The sequence below is a fragment of the Neofelis nebulosa genome, chromosome 7 (assembly GCF_028018385.1).
Source record: "Neofelis nebulosa isolate mNeoNeb1 chromosome 7, mNeoNeb1.pri, whole genome shotgun sequence".
Taxonomy (NCBI): Eukaryota; Metazoa; Chordata; class Mammalia; order Carnivora; family Felidae; genus Neofelis; species Neofelis nebulosa.
In genome coordinates this window covers 28,575,868-28,600,178 of record NC_080788.1, presented here as the reverse complement: position 1 = coordinate 28,600,178, position 24,311 = coordinate 28,575,868, and the positions used below count along the sequence as shown (strand labels likewise).

The window sequence follows — 24,311 nt, the reverse complement described above, 5'->3', positions numbered from 1 at the left end:
GGGGCTTAACTCCAGTATAGACCACTGGGCCACAGTGACACGCTGCTGATATACCAGGTAGAAACACAACTGCCTGCATAGGACTGCATTCAGGGCTATACTAAGAGAGCTTAAAGATGAGCTCCTCAATAAAAGGAAATAATATCTGCTAGGTAACATCTTGCCTGAAAGGCAATGTGTGACAAATAAACCTCATAATATTGTTGAATTTTATAGTATAATTTTTCTTTATATATTTAGGGTTCTGAACTCTAATCTTATTAATTTTTATATGATAGCACATAACCTCTGCATGTGACTTCTTTTATCAGTCTGATTGAAGAAACTCTCCTTTGTAAAACCAATTACGTTTGACAAAACAAGAAATTCCACCAAGTGCCAACAGCCTGACTACAGATGAGTAAGCAGGAGCTATTTTAATTTCTTTGGAACCAGGACAGTCTGACCTGGACTAAATTCAGGGCTTATTGCAGGAAGTAGGACCCTCTACCTCCTCCCAACCGTGACTCCCACCCTGGTCCACAGTCCAAAGAATGCAGCCACACTCATTCCACCTCTGCAGTCCTGCTAGAGGAATGACTGATCTTAAGAAAGAAAGCACATCAAACTGTTCACCACACTGGGTACTTACTTGCAATTGTGCCTGCCCACCACACAATGTCTGTTAAATAGGAAGTACCTATGAAAGAGTGAGATAAAAAGGTCAGAAAAGTACAAAGCAAGAGGTTTACAAACTATATACTTTAAAAAAGGAACTTTTACTTGAAAATAAAATTGAAAAGAATATTGAATGCCATACTGCTTAGTCACCATTTTAAGAATCTTTAAGTTAGTCTATAAATAGCAGCATGAAAAACCACTAAAAGTGGCAAATACAGGTAACTTTTTGCAATGAACACAAGCTGACCCAAACAAGTCAAGCCTTTATTAAAGAAACATTTTTGAGCTCATCATGTGACCCAGAGTCACAAATATTCTTTGGCATGAAGTTTTATGTTGAAGTCCAGTTCTCTCATGCATTTACTGTAAGCCATTTATATGATAATTTTACTAGTATAGGCTTCAATGACTTGGTGCTTAAACAGGTTAGTCAATTTTCAAAATTTACCTTTCTCATATGGCTCTTTTTTCAACCATTTGGGCAGCAGACCTTTTCTCTCACTCAGTGATTTGACATTTTACACAGTTTCTTGTACTCTCTTAGGTTACCCTCATATACCCCATGTATAGTCAGACAGAACCATGAGCAGGTGCCCAGGCCTCCCCATCACATGGGTCCCTCCTTCCTGTACGAGGAACCTGCAGCAAGATGGTCTCCCAACCGTTGAGACACAAATTTGTCCCACTTCAGATATGTCAAAATGTTTGTCTGAGAGGTTTCTTCACTTCAGGTTATAGTACCTAATTCTAGAGTTTAGCCATTCTAATAGGTGTGAGATAATATCTTATTGTGGTTTTGATTTGCATTTCCCTGATGAGTGATGTTGAGCATCTTTCCATGTGTCTGTTGGCCACTTGTATGTCTTTTTAGGAAAAATGTCTATTCAGATCTTGTGTCCATTTTTTAACTATATTGGGGTTTTTTTTGGTGTTGAGTTGTGTAAGTTCTATAAAGATAACTTATATCTTAATATTTTGGATATTAACCCTTATCAGATATATCATTTGCAAATATATTCTCTCATTCAGTAGTAAATGATGTTACAATAGGGATGTAATGGGACAGATGGTAGCTATACTTACAGTGAACACAGCATAATGTATAAACTTGTCAAATCACTAAGTTGCACATCTGAAACGAATGTAACATTATGTTATCAGCTATACTCATTTAAAAGTAACTCTGTAGTTACCTTTATAGGGAAATTACTTTTTAAAAAATAAAGTACCTAATTCTAACTGGACATTCTAATTCTTAATAATTTAGTATAATGAACACAGGAAGTCAGTGATTCATGGAGGAACAGAATTACAGGTATTACAATATGTACTTGAAAACAGTGAAATGGGGCTAATAAGTAATGACAGAATAGGAAGAATGGATGAATTAAAATATCATCATTTGGCAACATCACAATAAAAACCAATTTAGCAAGAATCACTAATGGATACTAAAGCAAGTGGATAAAAGTTTGTTGAGGAATATAAGATTGCCACATAGTCTCCCTTAATCACCTCCATCAGTTTGTCATTAATTATTAAGAGAAAAACTTACCTTTACAGTACTCTATAGACCCTGACAGACATCACCTAACTAAGTGGCTCAAGTTATCATCAGCAATGGGACAAATCAATATTACATGCTTCCTGAGCGGATGCACTGAGAAGGATACAACATTATATCTGGTATTCCCGCCAAAGTGCACCACTTGAATTTAAATATGAGGAAACTGTGAAATAGACTATGAATTTGCTGGTTTGCACTCTAAAAAAAGGCAAGGTCCTGGGGCACCTGGTTGGCTCAGTCAGTTAAGAGTCCGACTTCGGCTCAGGTCATGATCTCACAGTTAGTGAGTTCAAGCCCCACGTCGGGCTCTGTGCTGACAGCTCAGGCTGACAGCCTGCTTCAGATTCTGTGTCTCCCTCTTTCTTGCCTTTCCCCTGCTTGTGCTCTGTCTCTCTGTCTCTGTCTCTCTCAAAAAATAAACATTAAAAAAAATGTTTTAAAAGACAAGGTTCTAAAGACAAAGAAAGGCTAAAGAACGGTTGCAGATAAAAGAAAACTAAGACATGGTAACTCAACACATAAGATGCTAAATGAAAAAAAAAAAACGTTGCTATAAAGGACAGTATTAGGGCAATTGGCAAAATCTAAATATGGACCATTGTTAAGAAAAGACTTATAAAACCCATTTTCTTTCTACATGAGAATGTGACTCAAGGTTCACTTTCTGGTTCTAGGAAGCTGACAGCCATGTGGCCAGAGGATAACACTTAGAAATGACCTCTGATGGACAAATAGCACCTGACTGGAGGTCGGTGAACACCTGGTAGAGATCCTATTACTTGGACTACCGAGCGCAATGCCTCTGGGAACAAGTATGTCTCCTGTGGGGCTTGGGAGCTCTGCCTCTGTGACTTTACCCTAGGGGGTACAAGGCTCATAAGGCAGGGCTGCTGTGGCATTGCCTACTGCAGCTCTGCCTCCAGGCCCCTGAGCCATGCTTTGCCTCTGCTGCCAACCTCCAGCAGGAGAGGGCACAGCACTAGCTATGGCTCCTGTCCTGTGTCCCTGAGTGTGTCTGAGGCAAATGTGGACCATACAGCTGAGCCTAAGAAAGCCCCTCCTAGTAAGCACTGTAGACTAGTTACCAGATATTAGTGCAAAATCCATGTTGAATTTCGTGAATGTGTTAATCACACTGTGTCTACTTAAAAGAATGCCCCAGTACCCCCCAAATACTTGCTATATTTAAGAAAAAATTCTTTTTAGTTTTTATTTTAAGTAGGCTCCATGCCCAATGTGGGGCTTGACTCATGACAATCAAGAGTCACATGCTCTACCAACTAAGCCAGCCAGGCACCCCTGCATGCTGAATTTAAAGAATGAAAGTTCATGAAGTCCACTTCCAGAATGCTGGTGTGAGGAACCCTGTGGACCAGTTTCCCACTGAAACAACAATAACTGCCAAATAAAGTATTAAAATTGTTTTTCAAGTCTCTGAAATTGCCCTAAAAGCATACAGCAAATCAAGAAACGTATACTCAAGAAAAATCTACTAAATCTCAGTGAGAACAGTGTAAGCCCTCAGCACATGAGCTAAGACCTATTTGTTTTCTCCCTCACTGCAATTCAGCTTCACAGAAGCTCCACTCCAGGCTGGTAACCAAGAAACTGAGGTCCCCTCTCCCTTTAGCTCTTCATCACCAGGAAGAGCAGTTCTTCAGCATTTCTTATCCCCTTCAAGTTGAATAGGCTAAATATCTGATCGGTGTATCCAAGAGTTTAGGGACTTCTTTCCCCAACCCAGCCCCTACCCAGAGACTCTATCCCTGGTACAACAGGCCCTGATCATCCTATCCTGTTTTAAGCCTGAAGGTAGGGTGCAAGTCTCATGCTTAGAGAGGCAAGCAGAGATCAGAGGCTACCAACTACTCCCAATAACTAGTCTCAACAAATATACCTGCCTTAAATTAACTGGACAAGACTATGAAGCAACTAAAAGCTAGATGTGATACCCAATGAGGCAGACAAGAGAAAAATTAGGTAAAGAAACAGTCAAAGATAGCCCAGCTAGTCATCTCAAGTAAAGGTGCACATACCCAAGACTATAACCTCTGAGGTGTGTGTCATTACAGGCTTCACAGGGGAAACAGACTTTACCAAAATACTCCACTAAACAAATTTAGGTCACTAAACAAATGAACAAGCAAACAATCCACTGAGAGAAGGAGGTCAATCAAATTCCAGAGTTGCTATCATACATTACCTAAAATGTCCAGATATCAACAAAATTCATGACAAAACAACAAGAAAACAACACAATTCAAAAATGGCCAAAAGACTTGAATAGACATTTCTCCAAAAAGATACACAAATGGCTAATAGGCACATGAACAGATGCTCAACATTGCTAAACATTAGGGAAACACAAATCAAACCCATATCACTTCACATCCACTAAAGTGACTACTATTCACAAAAACAAAACAAGTGTTGGTAAGGATGTGGATAAACTGGAAACCATGTGCACTGCTGGTGAAAATGGAAAATGGTGCAGCCACAGTGGAAAAGGGATTACATATAGGATCACCATATGATCCAGCAATTCCCCTTCAGGGTATATACCCAAAAGAACTGAAAGTGGGGACTTAAACACATATTTATTTGTACATCATGTTCATACCAGCATTATTCACAATAGACAAAAGGTGGAAATAACAAGTATTCTACAGCAGATGAATGAACAAATGGACAGACAAAATACAATGGACACGGTCCTTTTTGCTATACACGAAAAAGCAGCAAACGGTACAAGAAAGATTGTTATTCAACCTTAAAGAGGAATGAAATTCTGATACATGCTACAGCACAGATGAACCTGAGAGACAGTATGTTAAGTGAAACAGCCAGTCAAAAAATAACAAATATTTTATAAGTGAACTTAACATGAGGTACTGAGAGTAGTCACCTCCATAGAAACAGAATGTGATAGGGGCTGGGAGTGAGAACGGGGGGTTCCTGTTAAATGGGTACAGTGTTTCCGAAGGAGATTATGAAAAAGTTCTAGAGATGAATATTGATGATGTTTAACACAACATGAATGCCTTTAACACAGCCAAACTATACAATTAAAAATGGTTAAAATAGTAAATTTTATGGCATGCATATTTTACAACAATAAAAAAATAAATGGAGCAACAGAGGCCTGAAAATGTTAAGCCCATGACTCCCTATCATCTTGAGATATAAACTAAGTCAAGAGCTTCCAGCATTATGAAGCATAAACCAGAACGTCCACGGTAGGAGTGCCTGGAGCCTCCACAATATCTGCAGTCCATCCTACAATGACACTATTGCCATCTAGTGGTCCTTGAGCCCTAGACCTTTGGGGTCTCCTGTAACCTAGGTGCTATTCAACTTCAGGAGGAGATGCTGGGTCAAGTCACTCTCCAGACAGTGCTTCTTGATGGGAAAACTGTTATTTCTGTCTTTTTTTTTGGTGTTCAAATGTACTAAGAAGATGGGTATAGGGACCATTCTACAGAGATTCTGTGCCTTTTTGCTCTTGATAGTTTGTCTTCATCTTTTTCCTTGTAGGTCTCTTAGGGGTTAAGTAGTATCAAGAGGAAGCAAGGCAAAGTTTTCTTGTTTATTCTGCATGCTGGGAATGAGGAAAATTTTAGGTTCATGAATAACTTATTGTATATTTGTATTATAATTAAAGATAAAATATTCTTGCTCCATTTGTTACACATGAAACAGAAGCAAAGAACACAAAGTAAACTATAATTAAGTGCTTGAATGATGTTGGTTTCTATTAAGTGTAAAAGTTCAAAGAAAAAAATGCTGTGTGATGGCATGATCATGTAATAATAAAAATAAGAACCCCCGCTCCCTAAATACAAGACATACAAAAAAGCCAGGAGAATGTGACCTACATTACATACACTATACAAACAGGGAAAATGCAGGCAACTAAAACTGCCTGTAAGAGAGCCTAATTTCAGACTTCACAAAAATCTCAAACCATACATTAAAAATATGTTCAAGTTACTAACTGGAATTAAGATAAAAACTTAAAAAAATATGTTCAAATAAGTAAAGAAGCCATGCTTAAAGAAGTAAAGAAGGTATGTGTAAATACAACTTCTCATCAAATAGAGAGTATTAATGAAGAGATAGAAATGACTTAAAAAAAACCAAACCCAAACTGAAATTCTGGAATTAAAAAGCACAATACTGGAATGAAAAAAGAAATCAATAGCAAATTTGAATATTCTCGGCAAAAGAAAGATTTAGTGAATTTGAACATAGATTGATAAAGACTGTACATTCTGAAGGGGGGAAAAGCATAAAGAAAAATAAACAGAACCTTAGAAAAATGTGAAACAACATTAAGTACATCAACACAGTCATAATGTTACTACCAGAAGGAGAGAAGAGAGGAAGTAGAAGAAAAAACATTCAAGGAAAAAAAGGCTGAAATTTACGAAACATGATGAAAATTCAAGAAGCTCAACAAACTCCAGGAGTTCCACACACAAGTCACATTGGTAAAAATGCTCAAAGATGAAGAAAAATTTTAAGAGAAGCAATAGAAAAATGAATGATAATACGCAAGACAATCTCAGTAAATTAACAACTGATTTCTTAGCAAATTTTAATTACAATTTTTAAAAAATGTTTAATTACAAAACACAAATTTGTTTCCCTTTCTCACCTTAACTGATTTGAAAAGCTATGGGACATATGTGCACAGAACTGTTGTTGGATTTATAATACATAGAATTGTAATATATTTAACAATAACAGCATAAAGGATGTGGGTGTGATCAAAGTTTTACTGAGTAAGGACATGTTAACTTAATAACTTGAATGCCGTAAGAACAAATAAAGAGAACAAAGAATGGTAAATAAAAAGGTTAACATATCGATGGGGTGCCTTGGTGGCTCAGTTGGTTGAGTGTCTGACTCTTGATTTCAGCACAGGTTATGAGCTTGGAGCTTAAGATTCTCTCTCTGTCTCCCTCTTTCCCTCTCCCCCAGCTCTCTCTCTCTCTCTCTCTCTCTCTCTCTCTAATAATAAAAATAAAAATAATTTAAAAAATTTTTAAATGGTTAACATATTAAACTCTATAAATCTATATTTGCTTTTCTTTATTTTGGAAACTTCTTTAAGGACATAAAATTATATAAAGCTTGCATTACTTTATGTATTGCAACAATATATTGTTGGGTTTGTAACATAAAAACAATAACACAAATAAAAGAAGCAGCAATATACAAGCAAGGCTTCTATATCTAATTAGAATTAAATTAGCGTAAGTCTAAAGTAGAGTTCTTAAAAAAAATTTTTTTTTAATGTTCATTTATTTTTGAGAGAGAGACACAAAGCGTGAGCGGGAGGGGCAGAGAGAGAGGGAGACACAGAATCAGAAGCAGACTCCTGGCTCTGAGCTGTCAGCACAGAGCCCAACTCAGGGCTGAAACTCACAAACCATGAGACCATAACCCGAGCCAAAGTCAGCCACTTAACTGACTGAGCCACCCAGGTGCCCCTAAAGTAGATTTTCTAAGTTAAGACGTACATAGTAAGTTTAGAGCAACCACTAAAAAAATAATGCAAAAATACATTGACAGGGAAAATATCAGGAGGGTGAGATTCAAGTGGTAAAACAGGAGGATCCTGAGCTCCCCTCCTCCCATGCACACCAAAACTACAGCTACCTATAGAACAACTCTCTAGGAGAACTACCTTAAGACTAACAGAATAGTTATTCTGCAACTAAAAATATAATGAAAAAGCCATATAGAGATGGGTAAGAGGGGCAGAGAGTCTAGTAGGAACTCATGCCCCCAGAGTAACAAACCAAAAGCAGAGGGATATCACAAAATGGAGGTTATCTCTCAGGAGCAAGGGGATCAAGCCCCACATCCGGCATCCCTACCCTGAGGACCTGCACTGAGTAGATGAGCCCATATAAAATCTGACTTTGAAAATCAGCCCAGCTTAACTCGGGAAGAACCAAAGGGCTACAGGATATTAAGACTCCAATCTTAAAGAGCCAGAGCACTACACCACTCACTCCATGACTCAGCATAGAGCCAGAAGTTTGAAAAGTAATTGGACCATGCATGAAGGAGATTATTTGACTAATTTTAGGGTATCCGCTAGAGGGGCTGGGATCTATAAGAACTTTCTCCAGGAACGGAAGTGGTGGTACAATTTTTATTATTCTCCTTCTAACTAGCTGACCTGGTGCTGGTGGGTACCATTTCTGGTAACTTCCATGCACCTTGCTAGCACCACTCTCCCCACCCTGGGGACTCACCCCACCTACCCTGCCCACCCAAGCAGGCACACTTCCCAAGTGGCTTCCACCTAACTGCCATCCCCACAGCAGCTGGTGGGAAGCATCAGCTGAAACCACACCTTCCTCTAGGGACTCCCACAGGGCAGAAGGGAAGGAGGAGCATCCTTGCCCACCAGCACACTCACAACAGTAGTGGCCTGGTTTCACAGTCAACCACACCAGGGGCCAGTCAAGCCCACCAGTGTGCCCACAGCAGTCACGGCTCAGCCATGATAGGAGGACATATGAAACCCACAGAGGCGACATCCCTGGAGCATGTAGTTCTAATAACCAGGGGGGATGGTGCTTCTGGGCCCCAAAGGAGACCCTGTATATAAGGCCCCTCTTTCAAGAACAGAAGACATAGTTGATCTACTTAATGCAAAGAAATAAACACAGAGAGTTAGACAAAATGAGGAGACAGAGGAACATGGTCCAAATGAAAGAATAAGACAAAACCTCAAAAAAGAACTAAATGAAATGTAGATCAGCAAGCTACCTGACAAATGGTTCAAAATAATAGTCATAAAGATGCTCACCAAATTTGGGAGAAGAGTGAATGATCTCAGGGACAACTTCAACAAAAGAGAAAATATTAAAAAGTTCAATCAGAGCTAAAGAATACAATAACAAATAAAAGACATACTAAACAGAATCAACACCAGATTACATAATACAGAAGAACAAATCAGGAATCTGGAAGAGAGGGTAGAGGAATTCAGCCAAGCAGAACAGCAAAAAGGAAGGAAGGAAGGATTTTAAAAGATACTTTAGGGAACCCCTGGGAAAGCATCAAACACACTAACAATTGCATTACAAAGGTCCAAGAAGGAGAAGAGAGAGAAAAAAAGGCAAAAAAGTTATTTGAATGAAAACATAGCTGGAAACATTCCTAATCTGGGAAAAGAAACAAACATCCAGGTCGAGGAAGTAAAGAGAGTCCCAAAAAAGATGAGCCCAAAGATGTTCATATAAAGACACATAATAATTAGAATATAAGAAATTAAAAACAAACTCTTAAAAGCAGCAAGGAAAAAGCAATTAGTTACATGCAAGGGAACCACTGTAAGTCTGTCAGCTGATTTGCAGCAGAAACATTGCAGACCATAAAGGAGTACAATGAAATATTCAAAGTGCTTAAAAAAACAAACAAACAAAACTATTGAGAATACCCTACCTGGCAAGGTTATCATTCAGAATTGAGGGAGAAATACAGACTTTTGGAATCAAAAGTTAAAGAAGTTCATTACCACTAAATCAGCCTTATAAGAAATGTTGAAGTAAATTCTTTAAGTGAGAAAGAAAAGGCCAAAACTAGAAGAAAATTATGAATGAAAAAATTTCACTAAGAAAAGGAAACATAGTAAAAGTGGTAGATCAACCACTTATAAAGCTATTATCAAGGTTAAAAGTCAACATTAGTAAAATCAACTATGTCTAAAATAATTATAAGAGATCCACAAAATTAAAAAATGTAAAATATGACATCAAAAAATTAAAATGTGAAGGGGAAGTAAAAGTGTAGCATTTTTACATAGTGTTTGAACTTAAGTAACCATCAACTTAAAATAGACTGCTATATGTACAGAATGTTATATATGAACCTCAGAGTAACCTCAAACCATAAAACTATAATATACAAAAAATAAAAAGGAATCCAACAGTAACACTAGATAAAATCATTGATTCACAAAGAGAGCAAGAGAAAAAAAAAAGGAACAGAGAACTACAAGAACAAACAGAAAACACTGAACAAAATGACAATGTGTACATGTCTATCAATAATTACTTGAAACATAATTGGATGAATGCTGCAGTCAAAAGACATAGGGTGGCTTAATGGATTAAAAAAACAAACAAACAAACAAAAAAAACCACCAAGATCCAACCATATGCTGCTTACAAGAGACTCACTTCAGACCAAAAGACATGTACATATTGAAAATGAAAGGATGGAAAACAATAACCCATGCAAATAGAAATAAAAAGGAAACTGGCATAGCAATACTTATATCAGACAAAATAGACTTTAAAATAGACTACAACAACAAAGAAAGGTATTATATAATGATAAAGGGATAAATCCACAAGAAGATATAGGGATTTTAGGTATCTATGCACCCAATATAGGAAGGTCTATGTATATAAAGCAAATATTAACAGATTTAAGAAAGAAATTTACAGTAATGTATTAAGAGTAAATGGTTTTAATACCCAACTTACATCAACAGATAGGTCATCCAGATAGACAGTGGACAAAGAAACAGTGGACATAAATGACACATTAGACCAGATGGACCACATGGACTTAACAGATATACACAAAACCTTCCATCCAAAAACTGCAAAATACACATTCTTTTCAAGTGCACATGAACATTCTCCAGGATAGATCACGTATTGAACCACAAAACAAGTCACAATAAATTCAAGAATACTGAAATCATATCAAGCATCTTTTGACAATTACAGTATGAAACTAGAAATCAACTGCAAGAAAAAAACTGAAAAAAAAAAAAACAAACCCCACAAACAAGTGGAGGCTAAAAACAGCATACTACTAAACAACTAAGGAGCCAATGTAAAAATCAAACAGGAAACTTAAAAATACCTTAAGACAGGTGCACCTGGGTGGCTCAGTTGGTTAAGCATCTGACTTTGGCTTAGGTCATGATCTCCCAGTTTGTGAGTTTGAGCCCTGCATTGGGCTCTCTGCTGTCAATGTGGAGCCCACTTCAGATCCTCTGTCCGCTCCCCCCTCTCTGAATGTCCCTTATTCATGATCTCTCCTCAAAAATAAACATTAAAAAAATAAAAATACCTTAAGACAAAACAAAACACAAACACAATACTCCAAAATCTATGGGAAGCAGCAAAAGCAGTTTCTAAGAGAGATGTTTATGTCAATACAGGCTTACCTCAAGAAACAAGAAATATCTCAAACCACCTATCTTTACACATAAAGGAAGTGGAAAAAGAACAAAAAACCCCCAAATTAATAGAAGGAAGAAAATAGTAAAGATCAGAGACTAAAAGAAACAACAGAAAACATCAATGAAATCAAAAGCTGGTTCTTTGAAAAAATAAACAAAATTGATAAGCCCTTAGCCACACTCATCAAGAAAAAGAGAGTGACCCAAAATAAATAAAATCAAAAATAAAGAAGAGAACTTACAACTGATAGCACAGAAATACAAATGACTTCTATGAACAATTATATGTAAATAAATAGGACAACCTAGAAAAATGGATAAATTCATATAAGCACACAATCTTCCCAGGCTGAATCAGAAAAAAATTAAAATTTGAACAAATCTACTACTAGTAATGAAACTGAATCAATAATTAAAAAAAAAAATCCAAACTCATTCTATGAAGCCAGAATTACCTTTGATTCCAAAACCAGACAAAGACCCCACTAAAAAGGATAATTACAGTCCAATATCCCTGATGAGCCCGGATGCAAAAATGCTCAAAGGATACTAGCAAATCAAACTCAACAATACATTAAAGAATTATTCACCATGATCAAATGTGACTTACTCCTGGGCTGCAGACTGATTCAATATTCACAAATCAATGTGATACACTACGTTAATAAAAGAAATAAAATAATAAGAACCATACAATCCTGTCAATCAATGTAGAAAAAGCATCTACAAAATACAGCATCCTTTCTTGATTAAAAACCCTCAAGAAAGGAGGGATAGAAGGAACATACCTCAAAATCATAAAGGCCATATATAAAAGACCCATAGCTACTGTCATCCTCAATGGGGAAAAGCTGAGAGCCTTTCCCCTACTGTCAGGAACAAGACAAGGATGCTGGTACTATTTAACATAGTACCAGAAGTCTTAGCCTCAGCAATTAGGTAACAAAAAGAAATAAAAGGCATCCAAATCAGCAAGGAGGAAGTCAAACTTACACTCTGCAGATAACATGACACTCTATATAGAAAACCAGAAAGATTTCACCAAAAAATTACTACAACTAATACATGAATTCAACTAAGACACAGAATATAAAATCAATGTACAGATATCAGTTGTACTCATATACACCAATAATGAAGCAGCAGAAAGAGAAATCAAGGAATAGATCCTATCTGCAATTGCATCAAAAACAATTAGATACCTAGGAATAAACCAAACCAAAGAGGTAAAAGATCTGTACTCTGAAAATTATAGAAAACTTAAGAAAGAAATTGAAGAGGACACAAAGAAACAGAAAAACATTCCATGCTAATGGATTGGAAGACTGTTGTTATAATGTCTATACTACTCAAAGCAATCTACACATTTAGTGCAATCCCCATCAAAACACCACAAGCATTTTTCACAGAGCTAGAACAAACAATCCTAAAATTTGTACGGAACTGCAAAAGACCCTGAATAGGCAAAACAATCCTGAAAAAGAAAAACAAAACTGGAATTCATAATTCCAGAATTCAGCTGTATTATAAAGCTGCAGTCAAAATAGTATGGTACTGGCACAAAAACAATAAATCAATGGAACAGCATAGAAAATCCAGAAACGGACCCACAAGTGTATGGCCAATTTATCTTTGACAGAGCAGGAAAGAATATCCAATGGAAAAATTTCTTCAACAAATGATGTTGGGAAAACTGGATAGCAACATGCAGAAGAATGAAACTGGACCACTTTCTTAAACCATACACAAAAATAAACTCAAAATGGATGAAAGACCTAAATGTGAGACAGGAAACTATCAAAATCCTAGAGGAGAACACAGGCAGCAACTTCTTCGACATCAGCCACAACAACTTCTTGCATATACATCATCAGAGGCAAGGGAAACAAAAGCAAAAAAAAAAAAAAACAAAAACAAACTTTGGGACTTCATCAAAATTAAAAGCTTCTGCACACTGAATGAAAGAATCAACAAAACTAAAAGGTAGCTTAGGGAAGGGACCAGATATTTGCAAATGACATATCTGATAAAGGGTTACTATCCAAAATCTATGAAGTTAGCAAACTCAACACCCAAAAAACAAATAATCCAGTTAAGAAATAAGCAGAAGATATGAATAGACACTTGTCCAAAGAAGACATCTGGATGGCTAACAGACACATGAAAAAATGCTCTACATCACTCATGATCAGGGAAATACAAACCAAAACCATGATGAGATACCACCTCACACCTGTCTGAATCCCTAAAATTAACAACAGAAAAAAAAAAAAAACAGGTGTTGGCAAGGATGTGGTAATGAAAACTGGTGCACCACTCTGGAGAACAACATGAAGCCTCCTCAAAAAGTTCAAAATAGAACTACCCTACCATTTAGCAATTGTACTACAAGGTATTTACCTAAAGGATACAAAACTACAGATTTGAAGGAGGACATGCCCCCAATGTTTAAAGCAGCATTATTTTTTTTTAACGTTTAATTATTTTTGAGACAGAGAGAGACAGAGCATGAACGGGGGAGGGGCAGAGAGAGAGGGAGACACAGAATCAGAAGCAGGCTCCAGGCTCTGAGCCATCACCCCAGAGCCCAACGCGGGGCTCGAACTCACAGACCACGAGATCGTGACCTGAGCTGAAGTCGGACACTTAACCGACTAAGCCTCCCAGGCGCCCCTTAAAGCAGCATTATTAACAATAGCCAAGCTATGGATAGAGCCAAATGTCCATCGACTGATGAATAAAAAAGATGTGATATATTTATATAGGAATGTTACTCAGCCATCAAAAAGAATGAAAACTTGCCATGTGCAATGATGTGGATGGAATTAAGCAAAATCAGAGAAAGATAAATACCATATGATTTCATTCATATTTACAATTTAAGATACAAAACAGATGAACATATGGAGGGGGGGAGAAGAGAGAAGGAAACAAAGCACAAGAGACTTAATGATAGAGAACAAACTGAGGGTTGCTGGAGGGAGATGGCTGGGAGATGGGCTAGATGAATGACGGGTATTAAGGAGGGCACTTGTAGTGAGTACTGGGTGTTGTATGTAAGTGATGAATCGCTGAATTCTACTCCTGAAACCAATACTGTACTATATGTTAACTAAAATTTAAATTAAAAAAAAAATAAATTCCCAACAAACAAAAGCCTAGGAATAGACACTTCACAGGTAAATTCTACCAAACATTTCATGAAGAGTTAATACCTATCCTTCCCCAACTACTCCAAAAAATTTGAATAGGAAGAAATGTTTCCAGATTCATTCTACTAGACATGCATTACCCTGATACCAAAGCCAGACAAAGAGACTACAAAAAAATAAAAATTATAAGTCAATATTCTTAATGAATGAATATAGGTGCAAAAATCCTCAAGAAAATATTAGCAAACTGAGTTCAACAATACATTAAAAGGATCATTACCACAATAAAGTGAGATTTATTCCAGGGATGCAAATGGTTCAATATCCACAAATCAACCAACCTGATACACTACATTCACAAAGTAAACGAGAAAAATCATATGATCATCTCAATAGTTGCAAAAAATGTATTAGACAAAATTCAACATCCATTTACAAATAAAAACTTCACAAAGTGGGTAGAGAGGGAATAAACTTCAACATTAAATAAACCACATAGGGGTGCCCGGCTGGCTCAGTCTGAAGAACATGTGACTCTTGACTTTGGAGTCATGAATTCAAGCCCCACATTAGGTATAGAGATTACTTAAAAAAATAAATAAAACTTAAATACGCACATACGTACATACATACCATACATGACATTACCACATATGACAAACCCTCAGCTAACATCATACACAACAAGGAAAAGCTTTTAAAATCAGGAATAAGAGAAAGATGCTCACTCTCACCACTTTTATTCAACATAGTACTGGATATTCTAGCCACAGCAAAGCAAAAAAAGAAAAAGCAAAAAAGCAGAAAAGCAAAACAAAAACAAAAACAAACAAAAAACTATAAAAAGAAAGAAAAAAAGAAAGAAAAGTCATCCAAATTGGTAAAAAAGGAAAACTGTCACTATTTGCAGATGACATAAAACTATATATATAGAAAACCCTAAAGACTCCTCTAAAAAATGATTACAATAGATGAATTAAGTAAAATCTCAGGATACAAAATGGACATACAAAAATCTGTTGTGTACACTTATAATGTATACACATTATATGTAAGTGTATATACACTTATAATGACCTAGCAGAAAGAGAAGTTAAAAAAATAATCCCATTTACAACTGCATCAGAAAGATAAAATACCTAAGCATTTAACCAAGGAGGTGAAAGACCTTATAGTGAAAACTGTAAGCCACTCATGAAAGAAACTGAAGACGACACATACAAATGGAAAGATAAACCCTGCTCATGGATGAGAAGAATTAATATTGTTAAAATGTGTATACTCAAAGCAATCTACAGATTCAATACAATCTTTATCAAAATTATCAATGGCATTTTTTTCACAGAAATATTACAGACAATCCTAAAATTTGTATAGAACCACAAAAGACCCAAAAATAACCAAAATATTCTTGAGAAAGAGCTAAGCTGGAGGTATCATGCTCCTTGATTTCAAACTACACTACAAAGCTCTAGTAATCAAAACAGTACATTATTGGTGCGCGCGCGCACACACACACACACACACACACACACACACAAAGACACATAGATCAACAGAGCAGACAATAGAGCCCAGTTATAAACACATGCTTACATGGTCAATCTACAACAAAGGAGGCAAGAATATACAATGGGGGGAAAAGTCTTTCCAATAAATGGTGTTGAGAAAACTGCTTGCTTACATGTGAAAGAATGAAACTAGATCACTTTCTTCCACCATATATCGAAGTTAACTAAAATGGGCTAACCACTTAAATGTGAGACCTGAAAACATTAAACTCCTAAAAGAAAACATATACAGTAATTTCTTGGACATCAGCCTCCACAATATTTTTCTGAATTATCTCCTCAGGCAAGGGAAACATAAGCAAAAATAAACTATTAGGACTATATCAAACTAAAAACCTTTAGCACAGCCAAGGAAACCATCAACAAAACAAAAAGGCAACATGATGAATGGGAGACAATATCTGCAAATCACATACCTGATAAGCAATTAACATCCAAATTATATAAAGAATCCATACAACCCAATACCAAAAAACCCCAAATAATCTGATTAATAAATGGACAGAGGAACTGAATAGATATTTCTCCACAGAGGACATACAGATGGCCAACACACACATGAGAAGATGCTCAACATCACTAATCATCAAAAAGACAAGAAATAACATGTTGGTAAGGATATGGATAAACCCTCATGCATTAAGCCCTTATGCACTGTTGGGGGAGGGGCATAAATTGGTGTAACAGCTAAGAAAAACTATATAAAGTTTCCTCAAAAAATTAAAAACAAAACTACCATATGATTTAGTAACTCTATCCCTAGGTATCTACCTAAAGACAACAAAAATACTAATTGGAAAAGGTATATACACCCTATGTTTATTGCAAGATTATTTACAATAGCCAAATTATGGAAGCAACCTAAGTACCCACTGACAGATGAATGGAAAAAGATGTGGGGTATGTGTGTGGATAGATAGATAGATAGATAGAGATATAAATATATATATACATATACATAGAGTGGAATATTAGTCATAAAAAAGAATGAAATCTTGCCATTTGTGACAACATGGGTGAACCAGACAGTATTATGCAAAATGAAGTCAGACAAAGAAAGACATATATGGTGTGATATCACTCACATGTGGAATCTAAAAAACAAACAAAAAAATGAACAAAGAAAACAAAATAGAAACAGACTCATAAAAACAAAGAATAAACTGTTGCCAGACGGGTGAAGAGGGGGCAGGGGAAAGATGGGCAAAATAGGTGAAGAGGATTAAGAAGTACAAACTTCCAGTTATAAAATAAGGCATGGGGATAAAAAGAAAGCAAAGGGAATATAGTCAGTTATACCTTAATAACTACATGTGGTGACAGATGGTAACTAGACTTGTCATGGTGATCATTCTGTAATGTATGGCAATGTCAAATCACTACATTGTACACCTGAAACTAATATAATGTTGTATGTCAACTGTACTTCAAAAAACATATATACATAGTGAAAAATCACTAAAGGAATAAAATATTACACTAGAAAAATTCACTTTATGCAAATAAAATGAGTATAGAAACAGAAAGTATGTGAAGCATATACAACAAAGAGTAAATGGCATACATAAATCCAACTGTAATAATTACAATATTTAACGTCAGTTGGTTTATAGTATCATTCAAGTCTTCTATTCCTCGTTGATCTTCTGCCTAGTTTTCTATAAAAACTTTATTAAATAAATTTTTGAAAGTAGCATACTAGGGGCGCCTGGGTGGCGCAGTCGGTTAAGCGTCCGACTTCAGCCAGGTCACGATCTCGCGGTCCGTGAGTTCGAGCCCCGCGTCGGGCTCTGGGCTGATGGCTCGGAGCCTGGAGCCTGTTTCCGACTCTGTGTCTCCCTCTCTCTCTGCCCCTCCCCCGTTCATGCTCTGTCTCTCTCTGTCCCAAAAATAAAAAAAAAAAAAAAAAAAAAAAAAGAAAGTAGCATACTAAAGTCTCCAACTATTATTGCTGAATTTTCTATTTCTTTTCTATGTCAATTTTAATGTATTTTGAGACTGCTGTCAGGTACATACTGATTTAGAATTGCTACATCATCCTCATAGATGGACCATTTCATTGTTATAAAATGTCCTTTGTTTCTTTTTTTTTTTTATAATTTTTTTTAACGTTTATTTATTTATTTTTTTTTAAATTTTTTTTTTTCAACGTTTTTTTTTGTTTTTTTTTTTTTTCAACGTTTTTAACTTTTTATTTTTGGGACAGAGAGAGACAGAGCATGAACGGGGGAGGGGCAGAGAGAGAGGGAGACACAGAATCGGAAACAGGCTCCAGGCTCCGAGCCATCAGCCCAGAGCCTGACGCGGGGCTCGAACTCACGGACCGCGAGATCGTGACCTGGCTGAAGTCGGACGCTTAACCGACTGCGCCACCCAGGCGCCCCCGTTTATTTATTTTTGAGACAGAGAGAGACACAGCATGAATGGGGGAGGGACAGAGAGAGAGGGAGACACAGAATCAGAAGCAGGCTCCAGGCTCCGAGCCATTAGCCCAGAGCCCGACGCGGGGCTCGAACTCGCGGACCGCGAGATCGTGACCTGAGCCGAAGTTGGACGCTCAACCTACCGAGCCACCCAGGCGCCCCTGTCCTTTGTTTCTAATAACAATTTGTGTTAAAAATCTACTTTGTTTCATATTAGTATAATTACTCCTCTTTTGTGTATAAATAAATATTCTCATTAATTTAAATAATTGTAAATGTACATCATCCTACAACATCTTGAAGCTCATTTGTATGGCAGATGTGCACAATAATCTACTCAACTTTTTAAAAAGTTCTGTATTAGATATAACAAGATTTGAGGGACTTTAAAATTGAGGAATTAGTCACAATTGTGGGGAAACAGAATGTTGGGGGCAGAGAATGGTCAACTCCTTTTATTGCAATGAATATAGTCTGGTCATCAGTGCTTATGGAGTCAGGGATTGCTGCCGCAGCAGTATCTGGAATATGGGTGACCCTCCTGGGGCAGAAACTGGTCCAAGGATGCCAGGAGCCAATGCAATGAGACCCATGGGTTCTCCTCTTTCACTGCTACATTACCCAACACCATTTACCACCATATAGCACATGCATTTGGAGGTTTAGGAAAAAAAGTGTTAACTAAAATGGGGGAAAACCTGGGACACAAGGTACCCAGGGATGGGGAAATAGGCTTTTGGTCTCCCTTTTGTCAAAGGACACAAATCAGCTCCAAGTGTCTCAGACTCTTCCACTTATATGCACCAGGAGGAGCTTGCATTTGCTAAAATCCAAAAGCTTTTTAGATCACCCTCACATTTTAGGGCAATATCAGGCAAAACTTTTCTGCTTCCATGGACATTTAATAAGTCAGACTTTCTGTCTGTATACCTGTCCCACACCCTTTACTAGAAACCAAAGTGAAGCTCCTGCAGGTGGTCCCCAAGGGCTTCAAATGAGTAGTATCCCTCAAACAAGTGCTCTGCCTAAGGGTGGATAGGCTGGCTTGCCCATCCACCTGTGCACAGCCTCCTCACTGAGCTGGCTGCCTCAGGTTCCTTCCTCTTTTTATAGCCATGAGCTCCCGGATGCCTGTATTCCATAACAGCTCTCAGCCTCTGTCATAAATAGAAGTTTTTCTCTTATTCTAAAACCAGTTGGTTTCTTCACAGTTTCATCTTCAAACATCACTGTACCTAAAGATTTTAAAGTCACTCACCTTACATCAGGAGGCACTCATTCAAGCTTATGCCCACACTCCGTTTCCCAGCTGCTTCCCAGGACACTTCAAGTCCTCTGGGATCAGCAAGAACAGAGAGCCACAGAATTGTAGAACACTGAGGATTTTTTGTTTGTTTGGCTACGCTCACATGTCCTCTCCTCCACTCCTACATATGGGCTGCAGTGATCCTAATAGTTAAGTTGTAGGGGTATTTGTCTCACATTGGAACCCCTGGGTGCTGAGAGTTGAATGGCTGTTTATAACAGCAGAACTATAAAACAAAGAAATGTTGTGCGAATACAAAAAAGACTTGTCAGGATGATAACATCAATTGGCAGTGATGCTGTCCAACCATGGACTTGTAGCTTTTGAAATCTTCCATTAAGTTATGTAAGTGCATCAGAAATATCCTTAAATATGACTTTCTAGCACAAAAATAGATAGTCATCTAGTTTATTTACCTTTTGGATTATACCATGGAAAAATGGCTTCCTTTCATGCATGCTCCTAGAGCAACAATAGAAGTTGCTGCAAACAGCACAAATAGAGTGCATCACTATGTCCTTTACTAATTAATTAATGCTTCAACTTAAAAAAAATGTGTAAAATGATGCTACAGTTTTCAGAGTTCTTTAAAAAGGACTAATAAGAAATTTTATTTCCAAACACCAACGTAGCTAGATGGGGGTATTAATTAGAATCAATTTGAGCACTGGTATTCACCAACTTATAAATCGATTTAGCATTTGAAGTTCTTTTGTACATCAATTATTAAATATGTAGAACTTATTTTCCTATAGAAATAGTTTGGCAGTCTTGAAAAAGAGGAACAAAGTTGTAGGGCTTATACTATCTGATTGTAAATTTTACTATAAAACTACATAAGACAATGTGGCACTGGCATAAGGATAGCCATATATAATGAAACACAACACAGTTCAGAAATAGAACCATACACGTACAGTCAAATCATGGGCTGAAGTGGCAGTATAATTCAATGAGGAAGTCACTTTAATAAATGGTGCTGCATCAACTAGATACCAGTAGGGAAAATATTGAACCTTGATTCATGCCTCAGCTATACCCAAAAGTTAACTCAATAGCTTACAGACCTAAAGGTAAAAGCTAAATCTACAAACTACTAGAGGAAAACACAGGACAAAGGCATCATGACCTGAGGAGAAACGAAGATTTCTTAGCCAGAAATCAAATAAAAAAGCACCAATCATATAGGACAAAAGAAGTTACAGAGGTTAGAAGATGGTGGCAGAGTAGGAGGACCGTAAGTTCCCCTCGTCCCATGAATACAACTAAATAACTATCACATCATTCTAAATACCCCCCATAAATTGACCTAAAGACTGGCAGAACAACTGCACAGCTAACAGTAGAGGAGAGGTCACATCAAAGAGGGTAGTTAGTGCAGAGCTGTGGTTCGGGAGGGAAACAGGTTGTGGCCATTGTGATGGGAAGGGAGCTGTGGCTGCAGAGATGGATGAAAGACAGACTAGCACACAGGAGAATATGCAGGGAAAACAAATCCCTATAGCAATTGCCTTAGAAGGTGAGAGGGGTTGAATTTCATGAGTTCTGGCAATGAGCCAGACTTAAAGCCTGGACTTTTAAAGGTCAGTGGGCTAGGATGGGATAGAGACTGGAGGGTATCATGCTGCTCTTGGAACAGAGGCAGGCAACAACTCACAGACATACAATGTGGAAACAGCAATCTGAAGAGCGCCAGGGATACACAATGGGAAGGCTCTTCATTTCAGAGTGCATTCTAGAGAGAGTGTTCACAGAAAACACCTCCAAGAACAAAGGAACTGGATAGTGCCATTACCTTCCCCTATTTCTCAAAAGCACAGGACCACCTGCAGGTGGCACTACTTAATTACACCCAACCCTACCCCATCCCACACACACTCGGGTGGAACTACTCCAATTCATCCTTGCCTCCGTCCACATGCAGTAGGCCCCACCCCTAGAAGACCTGCTCACACTGCACTTCCCCAAGGGTTTTGCAGAGCCTGGATTCAGGTGGTGGTGGTGACAGGTCTCATTTCACAAAGAGACCAGAGTACACCTAGTGGAAATATGTCACATTCAGGCTAGGAATCCAAAACTGCCCACAACAGACAAAGTGAGCCTTTGCAGACAACTGGCCTGAGGGATAAAGCAGCCAGGAGAAAGCAGAAGAGCACATGTAGCACACAGTGGAGATACACCTGGAAGTCCCAGGCCCTGGGCACTGAAAGATACTGTACATCAGTGCACTACGTGACCTATTCTTCATAAGGCCAATACCCTCAAGAACAGGAGACACGGCTGATGTTCCTAACACAGAGAAAGAGGCACAGACTTAGACAAAATGAGAAGACAGAGAAATGTATTCCAAATGAAAGAGCAGGACAAGGTCATGGCCAGTGATCTAAGCAAAACAGATACAAGTAATATGCCTGATAGAGAATATAATGACCACAAGGATACTCATTGGACTTGAGAAAGGAATGGGAGACATGAGTGAGACCCTTAACACAGAAATAAGGAATAGTAGAGACAAAGGGTTCAATAAATAAAATGAGAAACAAGCTTGATGGAATGATCAGCACGCTGGAAGAAGCAGAGGAACAAATTAGTGACCTAGAAGCTAGAGTAATGGAAAGTCATCAAACTTAGGAAAAGAGAGATAAAGGAATTATGCATGATGAGAACAGACTTAGGGAAATCAGTGACTCCATCAAATGTAACAACATTCATATTATGTGAATCCCAGAAGAAGAGAAAAGGGAGGAGGAAAATGTAATTGAAGAAAAAAATAGATGAAACCTTCCTTAATCTAGGGGGAAGAAACAGATATCCAGATCCAGGAGGCAGAGAGAAACCCCAACAAAATCAACAAAAGCAGAACCACACCAAGAAATACTGTAATTAAGTTGACAAAACATACTGAAAAATATAAAATTTTAAAGTGTAAAGTAAAAAAAAGATAATAATTTACATGGGAAAACACATAAGGCTAGCAGGGGATTTTCAGCAGAAACTTTGCAAAGCAGAAGAGAGCAGCACGATACATTCAAAGTACTGAATACGAAAAGTCTGCAGCCAAGAATATTCTATCCAGCCAGGCTATCATTCACAGTAAGGAGAGATGTAGAGTTTCCCAGACAAACAAAAACTAAAGGAGCTTGTGACCACTAAGCCAACTCTACAAGAAATATTAAAGGGGGCACTTTGGAAAGGAGAGACCAAAAGTGAGTATAGAGGTAGGAAACACAAATGCATTAAAAATGACTATTTCTATAAAAAATCAGTCAAGGAACTCACACACAAAAAAGTATATAAAATACAATAACACATAGCTAAAATGTGAGGAGAGAAGAGTAAAGAATGGGTTCAAACTTAAACGACAATCAACTTAATATGGTATGTGTCATATATATATATATGCCTCTTCATATATATATGCCTCTCTCTGCCTCTCCCTTGCTTATGCTGTCTCTGTCTCTCTCAAAAAATAAATAAATAAACTTAAAAAAAAAGTGAAGGAATGGAGAATCATGTCATGCAAATGGATGTCAAAAGAAAGTGTGTGAAGCAATACTATTATCAGACAAAATAGACTTAAAAACAAAAAGTGTAACAAGAGACAAGAAAGGACACTATATAATAACAAAGAAGACAGCTGAGGAGAGTTAAGATGGTGGAGTAGGAGGGGGATCCTGGGCTTGCCTTGTCCCTCAAACACAGCTGGATTAACAACAAATCATTCTGAACACCTAGGAAATCGATCTGAGGGTGAAAAGAACAATGTGCACAATTAGAGGGAGAGACTGTGGTAGGTACAAGGTGCAGAGACATAAATTAGGGGAGAGAAAAGCCGTGGTGCCACAGAGGAAAGAGAGCCCTTTTGCAAAGAGATGAGAGAGAGAAAAAGAGAGAGGGGGAGAGATAGCAGTGTGTTGGGTTTGTGTAAGAAAAACACTTCCCCAAAACCACTGACTGGGGATCAGAAGGATGGATCACAAGTTTTCACAAGCAGCAGAGCTCAAATTCTGAGCTTTTAGAAGTCTACACCATTCAGCAGAGTCGAGCTGGTGAGTGCAGTGGAGTTCCTGGGGAGAAGGAGGGCAGAGGCCTTGGAGCAAAGAGCATGGTGTAGGGATCCCTGGGCTGCACTGGGAGAGAACATTCCCCTTCCTGGAGTACATGTGGAACAGGGTATACTGCCTCTCCAAGGACAAAAGACTGATGGTCGCCATTTGAGTAACCGTTCAACAGCAAGGGACAGAAGCTCACACAGAGAGTAGATAACCTGGTTGCTGCTTTTCACTGTTTCACAATAAACTCTAAGCACAAGTGCAGCCATACAACTGCTTTGCTGGGACAAAACAGCACCAGATGCACCATGGCAAGTCTCTCTTCTGTGGGAGGGAAGCAGTTCCACACCCTGCAAG

General features: G+C 37.8%; 1 protein-coding gene across 3 annotated transcripts in view; it reads right to left on the bottom strand.

Moving 5' to 3' along the window:
• The window catches only part of NIPA1 (NIPA magnesium transporter 1), an 87,379-nt gene that overhangs the window by 47,901 nt on the left and 15,167 nt on the right, over positions 1–24,311 (bottom strand). The window contains exons 1-2 of one of the 3 annotated variants that reach the window (XM_058736921.1): positions 19,855–19,954; positions 632–679 (exon numbers count right to left, since the gene is read on the bottom strand). In XM_058736921.1, the coding sequence (XP_058592904.1) occupies position 632 (1 nt within the window). In that variant the 5' untranslated portion in view covers positions 633–679; positions 19,855–19,954. Of the gene's footprint in view, positions 1–631; positions 680–1,743; positions 1,763–19,854; positions 19,955–24,311 lie in introns of those variants that run through there. The other 2 variants (XM_058736920.1, XM_058736919.1) reach the window with 2 other exon arrangements.